This window comes from Festucalex cinctus, chromosome 13 (assembly GCF_051991245.1).
Source record: "Festucalex cinctus isolate MCC-2025b chromosome 13, RoL_Fcin_1.0, whole genome shotgun sequence".
Classification (NCBI taxonomy): domain Eukaryota; kingdom Metazoa; phylum Chordata; class Actinopteri; order Syngnathiformes; family Syngnathidae; genus Festucalex; species Festucalex cinctus.
This window is the reverse complement of record NC_135423.1, coordinates 25,702,149-25,718,969: the sequence shown is the minus strand read 5'-3', so window position 1 is coordinate 25,718,969 and position 16,821 is coordinate 25,702,149. Positions and strand designations below refer to the sequence as shown.

Here is a 16,821-nt window from a genome sequence, read left to right as displayed (position 1 = left end):
GACCCAGAATGCACCTGATGACACCACAACAGAAGTGTCAAAAACACCACGAGAAGCAGAAGATGAAGAAGTGGAGTGGAAAAAATATTGATATCGCGCTATTGGCCCATGCAATATGCATATAACAGACATGCAATAAGTTTCATATGGAATTTTTTGCTTTTATCTGAATTTGACCAGTCAGCCACTTGCTAAAATGTGCACCACCATCCACTAGTTGAACATTATTGAAGTCATTACAATTAAATAACTCTGAATACATTTTACTGCATGAGAAATATAATTTGTTCATTAGATAATAAAATCATCATCAGTCATTTCTTTAGATCCATATTAAATATTGCAATATCTATTGCTATATTCAGCAAAATCGCGTATTGCATGATTTTCCAATTTTGTGCAGCCCTAATTCCTGACGTTTTTGAGCCAGCTGATGAGACCAATTTGACTTAGTCATTAAAATGTCTGTAGGAAGAGTCAGAACGTGAAGCTTGACATTAACATTGGACATTAACATTGGACTATCATAATTTGAAGTTCGAATAGTTGTAATGGCCTGTTTTGCAGCATACCAAATCAAACATTTTTAAAATATTTTTTCTCCTGTAAGTTGTCGACACTTTTACTGAACTTATTTAAATGTGTCTTGCAAACAGTATCATTGACAATTAGAAAAATAAAAAGTGTCACACACACTGTATTCGGAACAACCTGTAAACAATAACCAAAATACTATTGCAGGTACAGTGCCAATGCAGTACATGACACATTTATGGTTTCAAGATTAAAGTGCGGAAGTGCACACACTGCACATTTGCCCATCATTGACCAAGAAGACCTCAGAGTACTGTACTCACGATGATGTATTGAGAATGCAAGACCCAAGAGGTTCCACAGATGAAAATATGTTACACATTGTATTTGTAATTGACACTTAATGATGCATTATCGATCAACAAACAGCAAACTGTACATTTTGTTTTTAAATCAAATGAATCGTCCTCAGTTACAGTGCATCTTTGCAGTTTTTATTTCAAGTTTTACACACAGTAGGCATGGTAGACTGCTATTGTGGAGCCATCCATCGCCGTCCCATCCATCTCAGCTGTACTCTCTATCCTTAGACATCGTATTGATGACTGTGACCCGGATATAGAAACGATGCGCAATCTGGATTGGTTTACCTGGTAAATTGGAAACAAACAAAAGCTCAAGGTTATTAATTGTAAAACGTGAAACAATCATATCCATCCATCTTCATGTAGTTATGGGAAAACAATGTGACCATCCATGTTTCTACAGTTTCTTGTTCATGTTAAATGTCTAGTACAACTAAGGGTAACCACTTCATAACCTCTGCAGCTATAATGTGATGGTCTTTTGAGGGAGAACAGTCAGAAGACCTTTGCAATAATCAAGTCTACTGGAAATAAAAGCATGAGTCGGGTTCTTCTGGTATGGAGCATGCAACCCTTCTGTCGAAGTCTTTTAGGTGGTAAAAGGCTGTTTTAGTGATTTGTTTGAGATGGCATTTATGTGCACAAGTATACAGGTAATGACAACAAAATTAACTCGTGAATTGAATTCAAGAGCTGATATCTCGTGATTTTCCACGATTTTCTAATCAATATCACTAATGTACTTAAAAATCAGTAACTATGGCATTGTGTTAACAGTGCTTTTGGACATTCCATGTTTTTTTCTGTCTGTTAGTTACACGATATACATTTGGTGGCACTAGGCACTAAAAATGCATAAGAAAATAACGAAAGGGGGTGGCGATTTTTTTTCCTTCATCATAACTATGCACATCCATTGCCAATGTCGTGTATGTAACTATTACATACAATTTTGATTGTCTTGGAAGCCTGTGTGTGATAGTGGCCAAGTTAAAAGATGCTACTTTTATGCTACTTACCGTTATGAAAATGTTGAAAGTAGTCTTCGATTCTGAAGTTAGCGTCCCCCCCAACGGTCATCCAACGGTCCCATGAGGGCTAAAACTTGTCTTCCGCTAAGCAGGAAAGCAGTTGGGAGCTGCTTCACCCCGTAATATAACAAAACTTTTGTTAAGTAAATAAAAGTCAGCAGAAATGCAGATTAAATACAAACGGGAAAGCACCGAGTGCTAGTAAACAAAAAAACAAAAAAACAAAAAAAAATCGAAGAAGCGCCCATGATGCAACGCGGCGTGACGACATGTTGTCAAAGTTCTGCCTGATTGGATATTAAACAGCCAATCAGGATTTGCTCTCCTGTCCGACTCCTGATTGGTTAAGAATTGTGGCACAAATATTACGCCTCGACCCTTGCATTGCAAGCGTAAATCAAAGTTTCGTACGTGTTGAGGAGAGACGTAGCAAGCGTGCGCGAGGACTGTTTTGTACGCACGAAACACATTTTGTACATACGAAACACATTTTTGGTACGTACGAAACACATTTTGTACGTACGAAACACATTTTTGGTACGTACGAAACACATTTTGTTACGCACGGAATTGTGGCACAAATCTAACGCCATTCAGCACGGGGCAGTGAGTGCAGCAGACGCACACAGCGCTATATCGATATAGACGAAATGGCCTAATTCCATATCCCGTTTAAAAATATATCGATATAATTTTTATATCGATATATCGCCCAGCTCTAACATACATATATATATATATATATTTTTTTTTTTAATGTGGCCAAAAGCATTTGGAAAAATAAAAAATACCAGGATATTGTCTCTGTATTTTATGAGGAACTAAACTGTGGCATGCAAAGCACTGTTGTTGCCTGGGGCAAGCACACACGGTTGATAGCCATTGACAAATTTTGTTGTAACTTCATCAATATTTCTTTCTTTTATGTTTTCTTTAATGTTTATTAGGATGCAATGTTACGCAGAAGTGTGCATATCAATTTTAGTGACAAATTATGCTATCTTTAGTCATGACGGAGAGTTGAGGAGTTCTTTTTATGACTCTGTGTAGTGGAGGGAGTATTTTTTTTATTTTTTTTTTATCAGCATCATTAGATATTTTCTCAGTCTTGTCTAAGTCAAAGAAAGGAAGAGGCCTTATTTGGGATTATTATTTGTAACATGGTCTCACTGGTGATTGATTCAATGCTAGGTCATCTTCTAATTGTTCAACCATTTCCTCTTTTCTGCGATAAGAATGGTTCAGCGGTCCAATGCAGGAAATTTGCAACATAACCCAGTGACTCCAGCCACCTCTCATAGTAAATATTTGCTTCCTGTATTGCCTGAAACAGGAAATGTGGTTGTACTCTCTCAAGGGTGGTTGAAACCTCTTGTTTGACAAGTGTGTCATGAACCTGAGAATAAAAATAGTTATCACCTTATTTTGCAGGACTATTCCTTAGAATGAGGTAGCATTAGATGTAGCTTGCAGTTTGAATCCTCTCTTTTCTACTTTCCATCTTATAAGAAACATTGATTTGTTGATGGTTTTTGGTATCCCCTTCCAGACTGTTCCTCTAATTAAATTCCGACATGGTAATTTGCATGAAAAGAAAGAGACTGTGCAAAGGAGATGCTGTCATTTGCTGGCAGGATTCACTTTGTTATCTCTCTGAAACAGATGTGCTTACAGTATTATTGCTGCAGTATGTAGTAGGCACTTGAGAGGTCAAACACACACATTTTTAAGGGGTTTGTGTGTCCACACTCTGCAATGGCATGTCAACATACAAAACTCCTCATAACTTCCACTATGTGTTGTGTTATTAACGTTATTATATTTGTAGCATACTAGCATACAGTTATTTCCAACGCAGACTTTCCCCCAGCGTTTTATTAGTCCGGCAGCCCACCAGGCTTTCCTTGTCTACCCACCAGTCCATTATACTAAATGCAGTGTAAGGTAAATTTGTCCTGTTTTTAATTAAAAGTCAATCTCAAAATATTATTTACAATATGTTCTATGCACCTTAACTAGTCTAAACATGGCATTCTGAGTAATAATGTGTTTGTGGAATCTGAGTTAAGCAGCAAAATCCACTTGTTTTATCCATCTCAGGGGGCGGCCATTTTGCCGCTTGGTATCAACTGAAAATGACATCACGGTTGCTCAGGACTCAGCAGGTAACGACCAATCACGACTCAGCTTCGGAAAACAGGTGAGGCGTGATTGGTCATATTTAAAATGATAAGTATTTTGTTATAATATTGAGCCTAGCAAAGTGGCATTTAAAAGGTATTCAAAATGCTTGAATTTGGCTCCCTTTAACTTGCAAACTAGGAGTATGTATCTTAAAAAGTTATTGGAAAGGTTGGTATAGTTCATATTGAAAGGAAAATAAATACGTACCCTTTAAGGCCTAAAGCACCTGCCAAAGCATGCGTCTAAAACCTTTGCGTGACATTAGATCACCCCCGAAAACCTGAGGTTTTTCTGGAAATTCAACAGTCAATGCCTACCTTAATAATTGATATATCAGTTCCTGAAAAGCAGATAGAAACAATTCCAAAAACATTGGAGAGCTTACACCCGTGGCTTTCACACAAACCTGTTTATTATTTTAAACCTTCAATATATTAAAAAAACAAAACAAAAATCAACAGTCAACTGCTTCGCATCTGTGGGTACCTTCAGCACTGGAGCACAGTGGTAATTATTTGTCGTCTATTCTGTTTCATAGCCGTCAACATTTTCAACATCCTCATTGTCTACAAACATACAGATCTTAACATTATGCCACTGACGACTGGTACCACTGGTTCGAAGTACTGTCACCTATCATTTATTTCGGAATCGAAACCTTTGTTGCAAAGTTTGCAAACCACTCGGCCAGTTCCTGCACACCTGTCATTTATTTCATAACTCCCGCGAATCTGCGTCAGCCATCAATGCTTGAATACAATTCCAGAAATGCTACTAGGCCAGGAGTGGGCAATCTCGGTCCTCGAGGGCCGGAGTACTGCAGGTTTTGCAGGTTTCCCTCTTCCAACACAAGCTGTTTCCAATCAATGGGATTGTAAACTTCAGTCTAATGCAGAGCTTGCTGATGAGCAGATCATATATCAGCTGTGTTGGAGAAGGGCAGTATCCAAAACCTGCAGGACTAAGGCCCTTGAGAACCGAGATTGCTCATCCCTGTAACTAGGCCCACGTCACTCTCACGTGTATGTTCTGATGCATTTCATCGGCTGAGAGACCGAGAATTTGCCAAAACAAAACAAAATGACATATCTTCTTTCCCGGCTTTAAAGGTAAAATAGTGGGTTAAACTTGGGTTAAAGTCATTTGACTTTTCTTTTTTGCCCCAATTTCAAATGATAAATATGAATGACCACAAGTGATTTCTTCACACCGGGTTTATGAGTAGTAGTTAAACTGCAATATGATAAGTCATTATTCACTGGGAAACAAAGGCAAAATGTTAACGCTTGCCAGTTTCAACACTGCTGTTGGATTTGGCATTGAGACTTGCTCTGAGGAGACTCAGTGAGTCCACTGAATCACGCCAAAAACAAACTGGCTGATATGGTAGTGTGTGGTCAAGCATTGGCAAAGGAAGAATCCAATGTGACTGACCTTGGTAGAGGGCTAAAACAGCTTGTTTTTGTGTAATGCATTTACACAGATTTGTGGACAGGATTATTGAGCAAAGTAGAATCTGAAAACTCAAAATATGTTTTGATTTAGAAACAAGTTACTTAACAATTCAACAAATTTTGACAATGAGCAACATCTAGTAGTCCCTTGGTTGAATCATTGTCTTGGTAGATACTAAAAGTAGATTGTGTCGCCATGACAACCTCAACTTGCACTTGAGCCTGTTCAGCAGGTGCAATGCAACTGGTTTGACTACTTGTGTTCTTATGTTCATCAAAGAATTTTTATGATGAATTCATTGAACTTGCATTTATATTATGTTTTATTTTATTCAAAACCTGCTTAGTTTTCTCAGTCACCATTGATCATACAGTAATATCCTGGGTTGCTGAGTCCTGCAGGCTCAAAGCCACACGACAGTTCGTCCCACGCTCTGTCACGGATGTTCTCTCACGACCTGGCAGCATGTCTGACGGCATCCCTTACGTTTTTCACATTGTGACCACGAACAGACACATTTTGCACATTCGTTCACCACTTTTTGCAAATAAGATGTGGATACAGGAGTGTGTTTGCGGCCACAGTATAAAAAGGTTGTAAAAATTCTAAAGCTACATTTCCATTTTGTTACTGGTGGCCACAGCAGCCACGTTTCAGGGAAGCGGACACCAAATTGGACAAAAAGGATGGTTGTGACTTGTGAAACAATGTGGTTGAACGTAATGGGCAGATGTGTCAGATTTTTACATTGTCCAAACATTATGACATAATAGTGACAGTGCAGATGAGGAATTTAATCGGTCGTGGTTAGAATGTGATGCACGCAACTGAACCTGACTGGGTGTGTTAGTCTACCGTAATTTGGAAACGGTCCTTTAATAGTGTGAAGCGAAGCAGTTAGCCTTCTTGAGGCTTCATGTGTGATCGCTTCCCCCTTCTGGCCAAACCCTTGATTCATTGCAGCTTAAGTATTTGTATTTGTGATTTTGTTTTTTCTGTCTTGCATCAGTGTTTTTATGTTATGAGCAGCTGGTAGATGGTGGTGGTGGTAAAGCTCAAAAAACGGTCTGTTAAATGTTGGTGAGTGTGTGGGTCATCATGTGATATAAATTTTAAACAAATTTAATAGGACGTGCGGCGTTTATGTAACTGTTGCAGTCTTTTCCAAAGATGAGGCATGTGTTAATTGTAAATGCAGGGGTGGTTGGGCCTTTTTTCATTTTCTTTCGGGAAAAGCCTTTCACATAGTACTGAGGAGGCAGCAAGCCCGTACGGTTAGCCAGATGCACTTCTGTCTATTACAGTGCTGAATGGGATCAATTATGTTTAATTACGTTCAAATTTATTATGCTTAGAATAATAAACAATTCTGCCAGTGTTTGATTCTGTGAGCTACTACTGTTCTTCTAAATGAAATCTGATGATTCCTGAAAAGTTTAATTGATAAAAGTAGCTAGAACTCCTAAACTTATTTGGAGTGCTTCAAAAACTTAACAGCAGAGTGACACAAACTTCTGAAATATAGTATTACAGTAAGGATTTTATATATATATATATATATATATATATATATATATATATATATATATATATATATATATATATATATATATATATATATAAAATATGTTTGAAGAGATCCACTAAAATATTTTTAAGCAGTCTCCATGAATAAAGAATCCCCATCAGAATTTGTGAACACAGCGTTTGATCACGTGTGTTTGAGAGTTCGACGGCTAAAGAAAAAAACATATTTTTTTTTCTGTTATTCCAGGATCTTTCGGCAGCAACTTGGCGAACAAACCCAATGTGTACGTGTCAAGCAGCGCTGGCGCCCGATGGAGAGAGGTTTGTTCAAATCTGACACCTACCAATAAAAACAAAGCATCTTGAACCAAACTAGTATGCAATATTGAACGGAACAGGTATGAAATATTGAAGTAATGAAATTTTCCTTAAAAGTTAATGACACTTCACAACAGTAGATAGAGGTTGAAAACAAACAGAAAAAATACTGCTTTTTTTGTGTATTTTATTTGACATGTTTATTTTTGTTACGGGTCTTATTTTTAGGCTTTAGCAGGTCCTCATTTCTTCACATGGGGAGACCATGGTGGCGTCCTGATGGCTATCCCACAAGGAGGCTCCTGTACTCATCTCAAGTAAGTCCAATTTGTGTTTACATTATTAGGATGGGCCTACAGGCAAAATCCATGAATGAGGAATTTCTGTTCACTTTAAAAAATAATAACAAAACCACAGAAACACAATATAAATGTGTCTCTTCAGGTTCAGCACCAATGAGGGTGAGACATGGACCGAATTCCAGTTCTCTGACAGAGAGGTGTATGTTTACCAGTTACTGACGGAGCCTGGAGAGAAAAGCACCGTCTTCACCATCTTTGGTTCCTACGCCCACCAGAGACATAGTTGGCTCATTCTGCAGGTCAACGCCTCTTACGTTTTGGGTAGGTTGGACTGCGGCGAGTTGGTTCAGAGTGATGGGGATTATTTTTCAACACTTGATGTTTTAAGCTCTGAGCAACATCACTTCTCAACAACTATTATTTTTCTTTCTCACATTTCTCAGCAAGATTACATTCTTTGTCTTTTATTTTCTGAATTCACCACAGCAATAATTACAACTACTTACAGTACATATTAGCTTAAATTCCCAATCTCTAATAAGATCTGAGTCATTAACTTCCCTACACTCACATGTACTTCTCTACAATTTTGCAAGTAATTTTGTTGGAATAAATAATAAAGGGCGGCGTGGTGGCTGACTGGTTAGCACGTCCACCTCCCAGTTCTGAGGACTCGGGTTCGAGTCCAGGCTTCGGCCTTCCTGGGTGGAGTTTGCATGTTCTTCTCCGGGTACTCCGGTCTACTCCCACATTCCAAAGACATGCATGGCAGGTTAATTGGACGCTCCGAATTGTCCCTAGGTGTGCTTGTGAGTGCGGATGGTTGTTTGTCTCTGTGTGCCCTGCGATTGGCTGGCAACCAGTCCAGGGTGTCCCCCGCCTAGTGCCCAAAGCCAGCTGAGATAGGCTCCAGTACCCCCTGTGACCCTTGTGAGGAATAAGCGGTCAAGGAAATGGATGGATAAATAATAAAGTTTCTGAATCTGCCAAGATATTTTTTGTATAAGAGCAATCTTCCGGACGCACTCCCTGTTATAGTAACAAGAACGTTTGACAAATGGACCACCACCATTTTCTTTTGCCCAGGTGTTCCATGTGCTGAGGCTGACTACAAGCATTGGTCCCCTTCAGATGAACATGGTAATGAGTGTCTTTTGGGCAGGGAGATAACGTTTAAAAGACGAACACCTCATGCGACATGTTTCAACGGCGAGGACTTTGACCGTCCTGTCACCATGTCGAACTGCTCCTGTTCCCGCCAGGACTATGAATGGTGAGAAACCATACATGTACACAACACCCATGATACACCAACATCCTGAAATAGGAAACATGTTTCGGTGCAGAAACCCATTCTGTTTGGAGAATAAAAAGCAAGTCCCAAGCAGCGACTGCTGGGAGGTCACTCGGTTATACAGGTTTGGGCCATATTATGTCAGAATAAGTGATCATTGTTCCCCAAAGAAAAAGCAAAATTACACAAAGATAATTATTCTGCTTTCATGGGGGATTACAAATATCATATACTGTTGAGAAGCTGGAATTCTGAGCATTTGTACAATGTTGAATTAAAAAAAGGTTGTTGAGCAATGCTGGGATTTGTGTGCATTTCATGAAACATTCACAGGAATGGAATGATAAACTGTCTTCTCGGCTCGAGAAGACATGGGAAACCTGTGCACTCTGCACTGTTGTGACATTACAGGTTTGTATACGTGCACACGTCGACTTAGTGAGTTAGTGTGTCACCTTGGTCATCCCACTGAAAAAGCTTCTTTATTTTCCTTTTATATTATTTGTCTTCATTTAGATCCCAAACATTATTTAGGTATATTGCAACAGACTTTCATAAACTGCAAATGTCTGAACTAAGTTACTGTATTTTTTGTTGAAGCTGACACTTGCTGGCATAGCTGATATCTAATTAAATTATTGTTTTTGGTGAGCAGGTTTATCACTCCTGGAACTACCATCACAACTGTATTGAGTCAGTTACTAATTGCATGGTAAAAAGAGAGCTGAAGCTTCTTTCCATTTGTCCTCCACCTTGCAGTGACTACGGCTTCAAGTTGAGTGAAGACTTGTCCCTGCAAGTGTGTGTTCCTGACCCCGAGTTTTCAGGTGACCTCAATGCTCCTCCAGTTCCATGTCCTGTTGGCACCACTTACCGCCACAGCAAAGGGTGAGCTGCTTGTGTTTAAAGCCAAACACAATTGACTTCAGTGACTTCTAACTTGAGATTTCTTCATCATTTGAAACATTAGTGATTGTTTCATGTTCACATCATTTTTTTAATTTAAAGGTACTGTATTTTATTTTATATAGATTTACGGTTTCATATTTTTGCCTTTTCTATTTAGTATACATTTACAGTATCTTACTGTTGGCCCCTCACTTTTTTTTAATTAATTTATTTTTTTTATTTTTACCCTTGGGGCCTTAAAGGTACACTCAGTATTATACAGTGGCATCTAGTGGTGAAACAATAAATCATTCGAAAAAAAACCCCAATTGTTTGTGTTAGTAGTATGTAAAAAGATATGTTGTATCGCATAAACGTACTTTTTTTTAAATATAACGGTTAGTCTAGAAATCGCAAATTATCTTACATGTCCGGGCCGCGGCTTCTTTTTTTTTTTTTTTTTTTTTTTTTTAAAAGAGCTCAGAATTGTTCATTCGGTAGTCTTACCGATTCAACGTCTTGTCATCATTGCTCTTTTTTTTTTTTTTTTGTGTATGTGTGCGTGCGTTTGCGTGCGTGCGCGTGCGTGCGTGTGCGTGCGTGCAAATACGTATAAATTTATACTCATTCATTCACCTAAAACCTTATAAATATCCCATTACCCTTCGCCTTAACCAGGTACTTCAGAATCTTGCCAGAGTCGTGAGGTTTAAATGGTCAGGAGACCAGAGAAAAGGTCAGAAAAAAAAAGAAATAAAGAGAAAAGAAAGGTAAATCAAAGTGAAATCCAGCACCGACCAAACACTTCCTGCCTTCCCCATGATTACAAAATCAAAGTCTTACGCCAACCCCGGAAGCCTCTAAATTCCAGCAAATTTAGCGAGATCTCAAGAGCCCAGAGGAAAAACTAAAGAGAGGAAGGAGGGAAGGATCGATAAGGCAGAGTGAGATCCATAGAAGCCAGTACATCCAATCCATCAAAGTGAAGTCCAGCACCAACAAGACCCCTCCTGCGTGGTTACAAAACCAGAGTCTTATGCCAACCCCAGAAACCTCATACTTCTAATAAATTAAGATCTCAAGTGACCAGAGGAAAAACTAAAGAGAGGAAGGAGGGAAGGATAGATAAAGCAAAGTGAGAACCACAGACACCAGCACCAACTGATTCAAGGGGCTGTGGGAGGGAGAGGGTACTTCTGTTGAGTTTCAGTAGATGCTGGTGCGACGGATCTGGCATGCATAAGGACCACCACCAAAGAAAGAAGCCGTCAACCGCGGTCCAGCAAAGCGAGCACTCCCCCCCGGAATCCCCAGGCCGCGGCAGCACCAAGGCCACGCCCAAGCCACCCGAGCGGACACCGGTCGGCGAGCCGCCCCAGCCCCGGCCCACAGCCCCGAGCCCAAGGCCGCAGAACGAGGCCGAGCGGGCCCCCACAGCGCCCCACCGGTCCCCAGCCCCCATCCCCCCACGACCCCCCCGCACCCCACCCAAACCCGCCATCCACCACGACCCAGGCCCCACCACCCCGACCCCCAAACCCCCGAACACACCCCGACCCCCAGCACCCAACCCCCCACCCACCCATACCTCCACCCCCCCCCCAAACAAGCCGCCCCCCCCCCCCCCCGACGGCCGCCACCCCCCCCCGCGAACCCGGCCCCCCGCGAGAACCCCCCACCCCCCCCCCCCCCGGAAACCGGCACCGGGCAGCAGCGCAGAGAGGGAAGATGTGCCCACCCCACCTCCAGCCGCGCGAGATTTGCACAGCGGCGGGAGGGGGGAAGCAGAGGAGGAAGCACCAGGGGAGAAGGCGGAACACCAGAACACCGAGCCCGGTGGGGAGAGGCCCCGGTCGTCACGCCAGAGTACTAGTGACACCTAACCCTGTTACTGAGTCCGCCAGCTCGCCGACTGGCGAGCTCTACCCTTACACCGTGAATGTGGCCCCACCCAGTGTATATACAAGTGTGTGCGTGTGGTGCATTAAAATTGGGAGCAGGTGAGTCGGAGCAGAGGGAAAAAATTTCCCCTACTCCGACACACCCGTATCCCCCCCAAAAAAATGAATATGTATATGTGTGGTGCATTAAAAAAGGGAATGGAGGGACAAAGTGGTGGGGCAGGGACACAAATGGGGGGGACCACAGCGCTGCCAGGCACTGCAGTCCATCCCCTCTGATGGCTCCCCGCCCCAACTCACCCCTCCCCTTGGACGTGAGGTGCATTAAAATTGGAGGGGAGTTGAAGGGTGAAGACGGTGTTTCCACCCTTCCCCACCCCACCAAGAAATGTGTTGTGTACCCTATGTGTATATTTACAAAGTGTATAGTGCAAGCTAGTGAAGTGAGTAAGAGGAGCGACCAGCGGGGCCTCACCCAAACCGGCGGGTGTAGGTGGCACGCCCGCCCCCCAGCACCCCCACCCCCACCCGCCCCCCACCTCATCCACCCGGCACCACAATGGGCGGACAGCCAGCGCAGCAGGGCTACCGGACAGCCCACCGGCCACCGGAGCCCGCCCGGGGCGCCAGGAGTTATACCGGAGTGGGGCAGGCCCCAAACCCTCGCCCGGCCCCCGGAGCCCGACGCCCGGGCCGGGGAGGGAGCCCCAGGCCCAGGGAGAGGGAGGGGGAGGGGCCGCAGGGCAGACAGGGAAGGGGGGGGGGGGTGGGGGGAAGCGGGGAGAAGACGACAAGAAGGCGAAAGGGCAGGGCAGGAGGCGGGGGGGGGGAGGAGGAGGGAGGGCGACAAGGGAAAAGGGACCGGGAGGCAGAGGAGGATGGGCGGGAGGAGGCGAGGAGGGAGAGGCGACGGGGGGGAGGAAGGGGGAGGGGAGAGGGAACCACGGGGCCCACCGGAGGCCCACTCACCCCGAACCGCGCCGCCGGGCACGGAGCAGCGGACCGCGCCGGGACGGCACCGCCCCGGGCACCAGGGGAAGCACCCCAACACCGCACCCCACAGGGGGCCCAGGGAGCGGCCAAGACGCAACCGCCACCGAGCAGACAACGGGGGGGGGGGGGGCAGAACCACCCCCGCCCGACCACAGGGGACGGCGTCAAGAAAATTGACTAATTAGCATGCAGTAACACCAAGTGTTGATGCTTAGTGCCCACTAGAAATAGATCTTAAGGAGTTATTGAGTATAGTGTCGTATAGTGTGGTATGCTCGAGCCCACTAGCAGCAACTAGGTTCCTGACTATATAAAAATAAAAACAATCAGATACAAAATACCAAATACAGAAGCAGCGAAAACAGAAGTTGTAACGATGTGGTGGCTCTCGTTAACAGGCAGAATCTTGGCAGGATTAAGTTGCCAAATTGAGATTAAAATATTCTATGTACATAGACCATATTTGTTTAAATCTTGATACTTGATTTTTATTTAAGGCAGAGATTTTTTCCATTGAGATATAATTTATTAGTAAGTTTAACCAGTGGTCGATATTTAGAGATTGTTTATTTTTCCAATTGACAAGGATTATTTTTTTAGCAATAGTAAGGGCTATAAATATAGATTGAGATTGTTTACATGGTAGCTCAGTTATTGTTAAGTCACCTAGTGAACACAATCTTGGAGATAAAGGAAGCCTACAGTTTAATATATCAGCGAGCTTTTCCAAGATTTTAGTCCAGAAATGCAGCACTGGAGTACATGACCATAAAGCATGAAGATAAGTATCGGCAGTGTTTTGTGAGCACTGGAGACAAATGTCGGAGTCAGAGAGTCCCATTTTTTTCATCATATATTGTGTAATATATGTCTATGAAGTATCTTATATTGGATAAGTTGCAAATTTGTCTGTTTGGTCATTTTAAATACATTTTCACAGATTTGGGTCCAAAAGTCTGGTTCCGGAACTATAGACAAGTCTTTTTCCCATTTTAAAGTCGGTAAATACGTTTTATTTGTGTATAAAAATAACTTATATATTTTTGATATTTTCTTTATTGTTGTTGGAGAAAGCTTTATAATATCTTTAGCTAAGACAGGCAGTTGGAGCGTATCCTGAAGTGTTGGGATTTGTTTCTTAACCATATTTTTAACTTGCAGATAATGTAAGAAATTTCCCTTTTTTATTTCATATTTCTGGACCAAGTTTGTATACGATATAAACTTATTATCTGAGAAAAGATGATGAAGGTGTGTAATTCCTTTCTGCTCCCATAGGCTTAAATGGAACGACTGATTATTAAGTTGAAAGTCGGGGTTATGCCAAATGGGAGAGAGCCCACAGGGCGCCAATTGGGAGTTTGTAATTTCTAATGCCTTCCACCAGGCAGTCAGGGTGGCGGCTATCATTGGGTTTTTAAAACAATTATGTCGTCTTATTGATTTTGTAATAAAGAGTAAATCTGACAGTCTAAGATTATTACAATCCTTCTGCTCCAACCAACAGTTAGTATCTCTGTTGGGTTGTGTCCATAGCACAAGATATTGTAGTTGATTAGCTAAATAATAGTACATAAAGTTTGGTGCCTCTAAACCTCCTTTAGATTTACTTTCCTGAAGAGTGGATAGACTAATTTTGGCTTTTTTTTAATTCCAATAGAATTTTATGATAGCAGAGTCCAGCAATTGGAACCAGTTAGACGTAGGTTTAAATGGAATCATTGAAAATAAATAATTAATCTTTGGTAAAACTTTCATTTTTATAGTAGCTATCCGTCCTATTAAAGAGATCGGAAGATTATTCCAGCGCTCCAGGTCACTACGGATACTATCCAATAATGGTGAAAATTTAAAGAAGTTAATTCAGTTAACTTAGGGGAAATTTTAACACCTAAGTATTTTAAATTACCTGTAGGAAAGGAGTAGTGTGGATCCTGACTTGTAGGATTCCATGAATTTTCTGTAATAGGTAATAATGTTGATTTTGTCCAGTTAATAGAGTAATCTGATAAGTGAGAGAATTTAGTTATTAATTTAAATGCTTCCCCTAGCGAGATAGCAGGTTCTTCTAAATAGAGTAATATATCATCGGCATATAGATTAATTTTATGTTCTATTGTCCCGGAGTGGATTCCTTGGATCCGTCTATCCTGACGTATAGCTAATGCAAGCGGCTCAATAAATATAGCAAATAATAAAGGAGAAATTGGGCACCCTTGTCTTGTTCCCCTTTGTAAAGTAAAACTCTGTGATGTAATCCCATTAGTAGTAACTGTAGCTTTAGGAGAATCATATAATATTGAGACCCATTGAATGAATGACTCCCCGAAGCCGAATTTATTTAAGACAGCAAAGAGGAAGGACCAGTTAACTTTATCGAATGCTTTTTCTGCATCCAGCGAAATAACAACTGCCTTTTTATCATACCGCTGTGACATACTAATCAAGTTAAAGAGTCTCCTAATATTATTAGTAGAATGACGACCTTTAATAAAACCTGTTTGATCACTATGAATAATTGTCGAGATTACCGTCTCTAATCGAGATGCCAAGGCCTTAGCGATAATTTTAATATCGGTATTAATTAGTGATATCGGTCGGTAACTTGATGGGAGGGTAGGGTCTTTTTCTGGCTTTAATAAAAGTTTAATTGCTGCTATATTCATATCTTGACGTATATCACCTTTACTTTTAATTTCAGTTACTACTCTTAGAAATAATGGAGCAAACATTAACCAGAAATGTTTAAAAAAATATAGCCGGAAAGCCGTCTGGACCAGGTGCTCTGCCATTAGGCATACTGTCTAAAGCACGATACAACTCATCTATAGTAAGCGGGGTATCGAGAATATCTTTATGTTCAATAGATAACTGAGGTATATTTAAGCTGTTTAGGAATTCCTCAATATATTCAGGGTTAGGTCTATTAATTTCTGTGTATAGATTTCGATAATAGTTATAAAAAATATGGTTAATTTCTTCTGGTGATTGTGTGCATTCACCATTTATATCTTTAATAGCCGTTATAAGAGATTTTTCCCGATTCCGTTGAAGTTGATTTGCCAGGAATTTACCTGATTTATTATTATGTTCAAAATTATTATATCTCAACTGTTGTATTATAAACTCTGTCTTTTTAGATAACATGTTATCTAACTGTATTTTTATATTCTGTAGTTCTATCCATATTTGATTATTTGGGTTTAATACATATTCATCCGTTAGTTGTTTAATTTTATCTTCCAGGTATTTTTCTAATTTTTGATCCTGTTTCTTTTTATAAGTTGAATATGATATAATTTTCCCTCTAATTACCGCTTTCCCTGCTTCCCAGAGAAGAGATGGAGATATATTTGGAGAGTCATTTATTTCCAAAAAATCTGCCCACTCCCTTCTAATAATTTTATCAAACTCTACGTCTTTCAGTAATGAGATGTTAAAACGCCATATCGGGGGAGGTTTAAAGGTAGAGTCAATTTGTAGAGTGAGGGAGACTGGAGAAAAATCAATTCTTGAGAATGATCGGTGCACAGCAGAGAAGAAAGTAAATTCCTTCTTAGTTGGGTTTTGAAGTCTCCAGCATCGGGCCGCGGCTTCTAGTGTCCGCCATGTTTCGCCGCCATCTTTCTGCTACGGGTGCCGTCAACGACAAATTTCAGCGCTCCATTTCTTAACGCGTTTTTGGAACGCCTTTGCAGACGCACTTCCGGTTTGTATGGCGACCGCATGTACACGAAGAAGAAGAGTTTCCGGTCCCCGAAGAGAGCATTATCAAGCATCACAATTGCTTTGGGAATTTATTTTATTTCAGCGCGACAAAACAAGAGTTTATATTGTAGCCGCATTTGCCAGATGGAGAGAAATGAGGAACAGACTAGGTTTGGGACGTGCCGGTGCCTTCGACTGCTTTCTACTTGACCGGTAAGTAAGAGTACATTTGTGTTTACGTTTTGAGAGCGAGAGAAAAAGTATACATCGTACTAATTAATACGATGTTCGTACCTTTGTTTTACGATCACTGTATCTGTT

The 16,821-nt window shown here is 41.3% G+C and overlaps 1 protein-coding gene and 1 long non-coding RNA gene across 2 annotated transcripts in view; one reads left to right on the top strand and one right to left on the bottom strand.

Moving 5' to 3' along the window:
- sorl1 (sortilin-related receptor, L(DLR class) A repeats containing) overlaps positions 1 to 16,821 on the top strand; it is a 172,698-nt gene that overhangs the window by 72,197 nt on the left and 83,680 nt on the right. The window contains exons 11-15 of the mRNA XM_077540257.1: positions 7,344 to 7,417; positions 7,643 to 7,731; positions 7,859 to 8,037; positions 8,803 to 8,989; positions 9,770 to 9,898. Of these exons, the coding sequence (XP_077396383.1) occupies positions 7,344 to 7,417; positions 7,643 to 7,731; positions 7,859 to 8,037; positions 8,803 to 8,989; positions 9,770 to 9,898 (658 nt within the window). The remainder of the gene's footprint in view (positions 1 to 7,343; positions 7,418 to 7,642; positions 7,732 to 7,858; positions 8,038 to 8,802; positions 8,990 to 9,769; positions 9,899 to 16,821) is intronic.
- On the bottom strand, positions 1,007 to 2,095 carry LOC144032816 (uncharacterized). Its single transcript, XR_013287801.1, has 2 exons — positions 1,919 to 2,095; positions 1,007 to 1,184 (listed from the first exon to the last, which is right to left on the bottom strand). It is a non-coding gene; the product is annotated as an uncharacterized LOC144032816 (long non-coding RNA).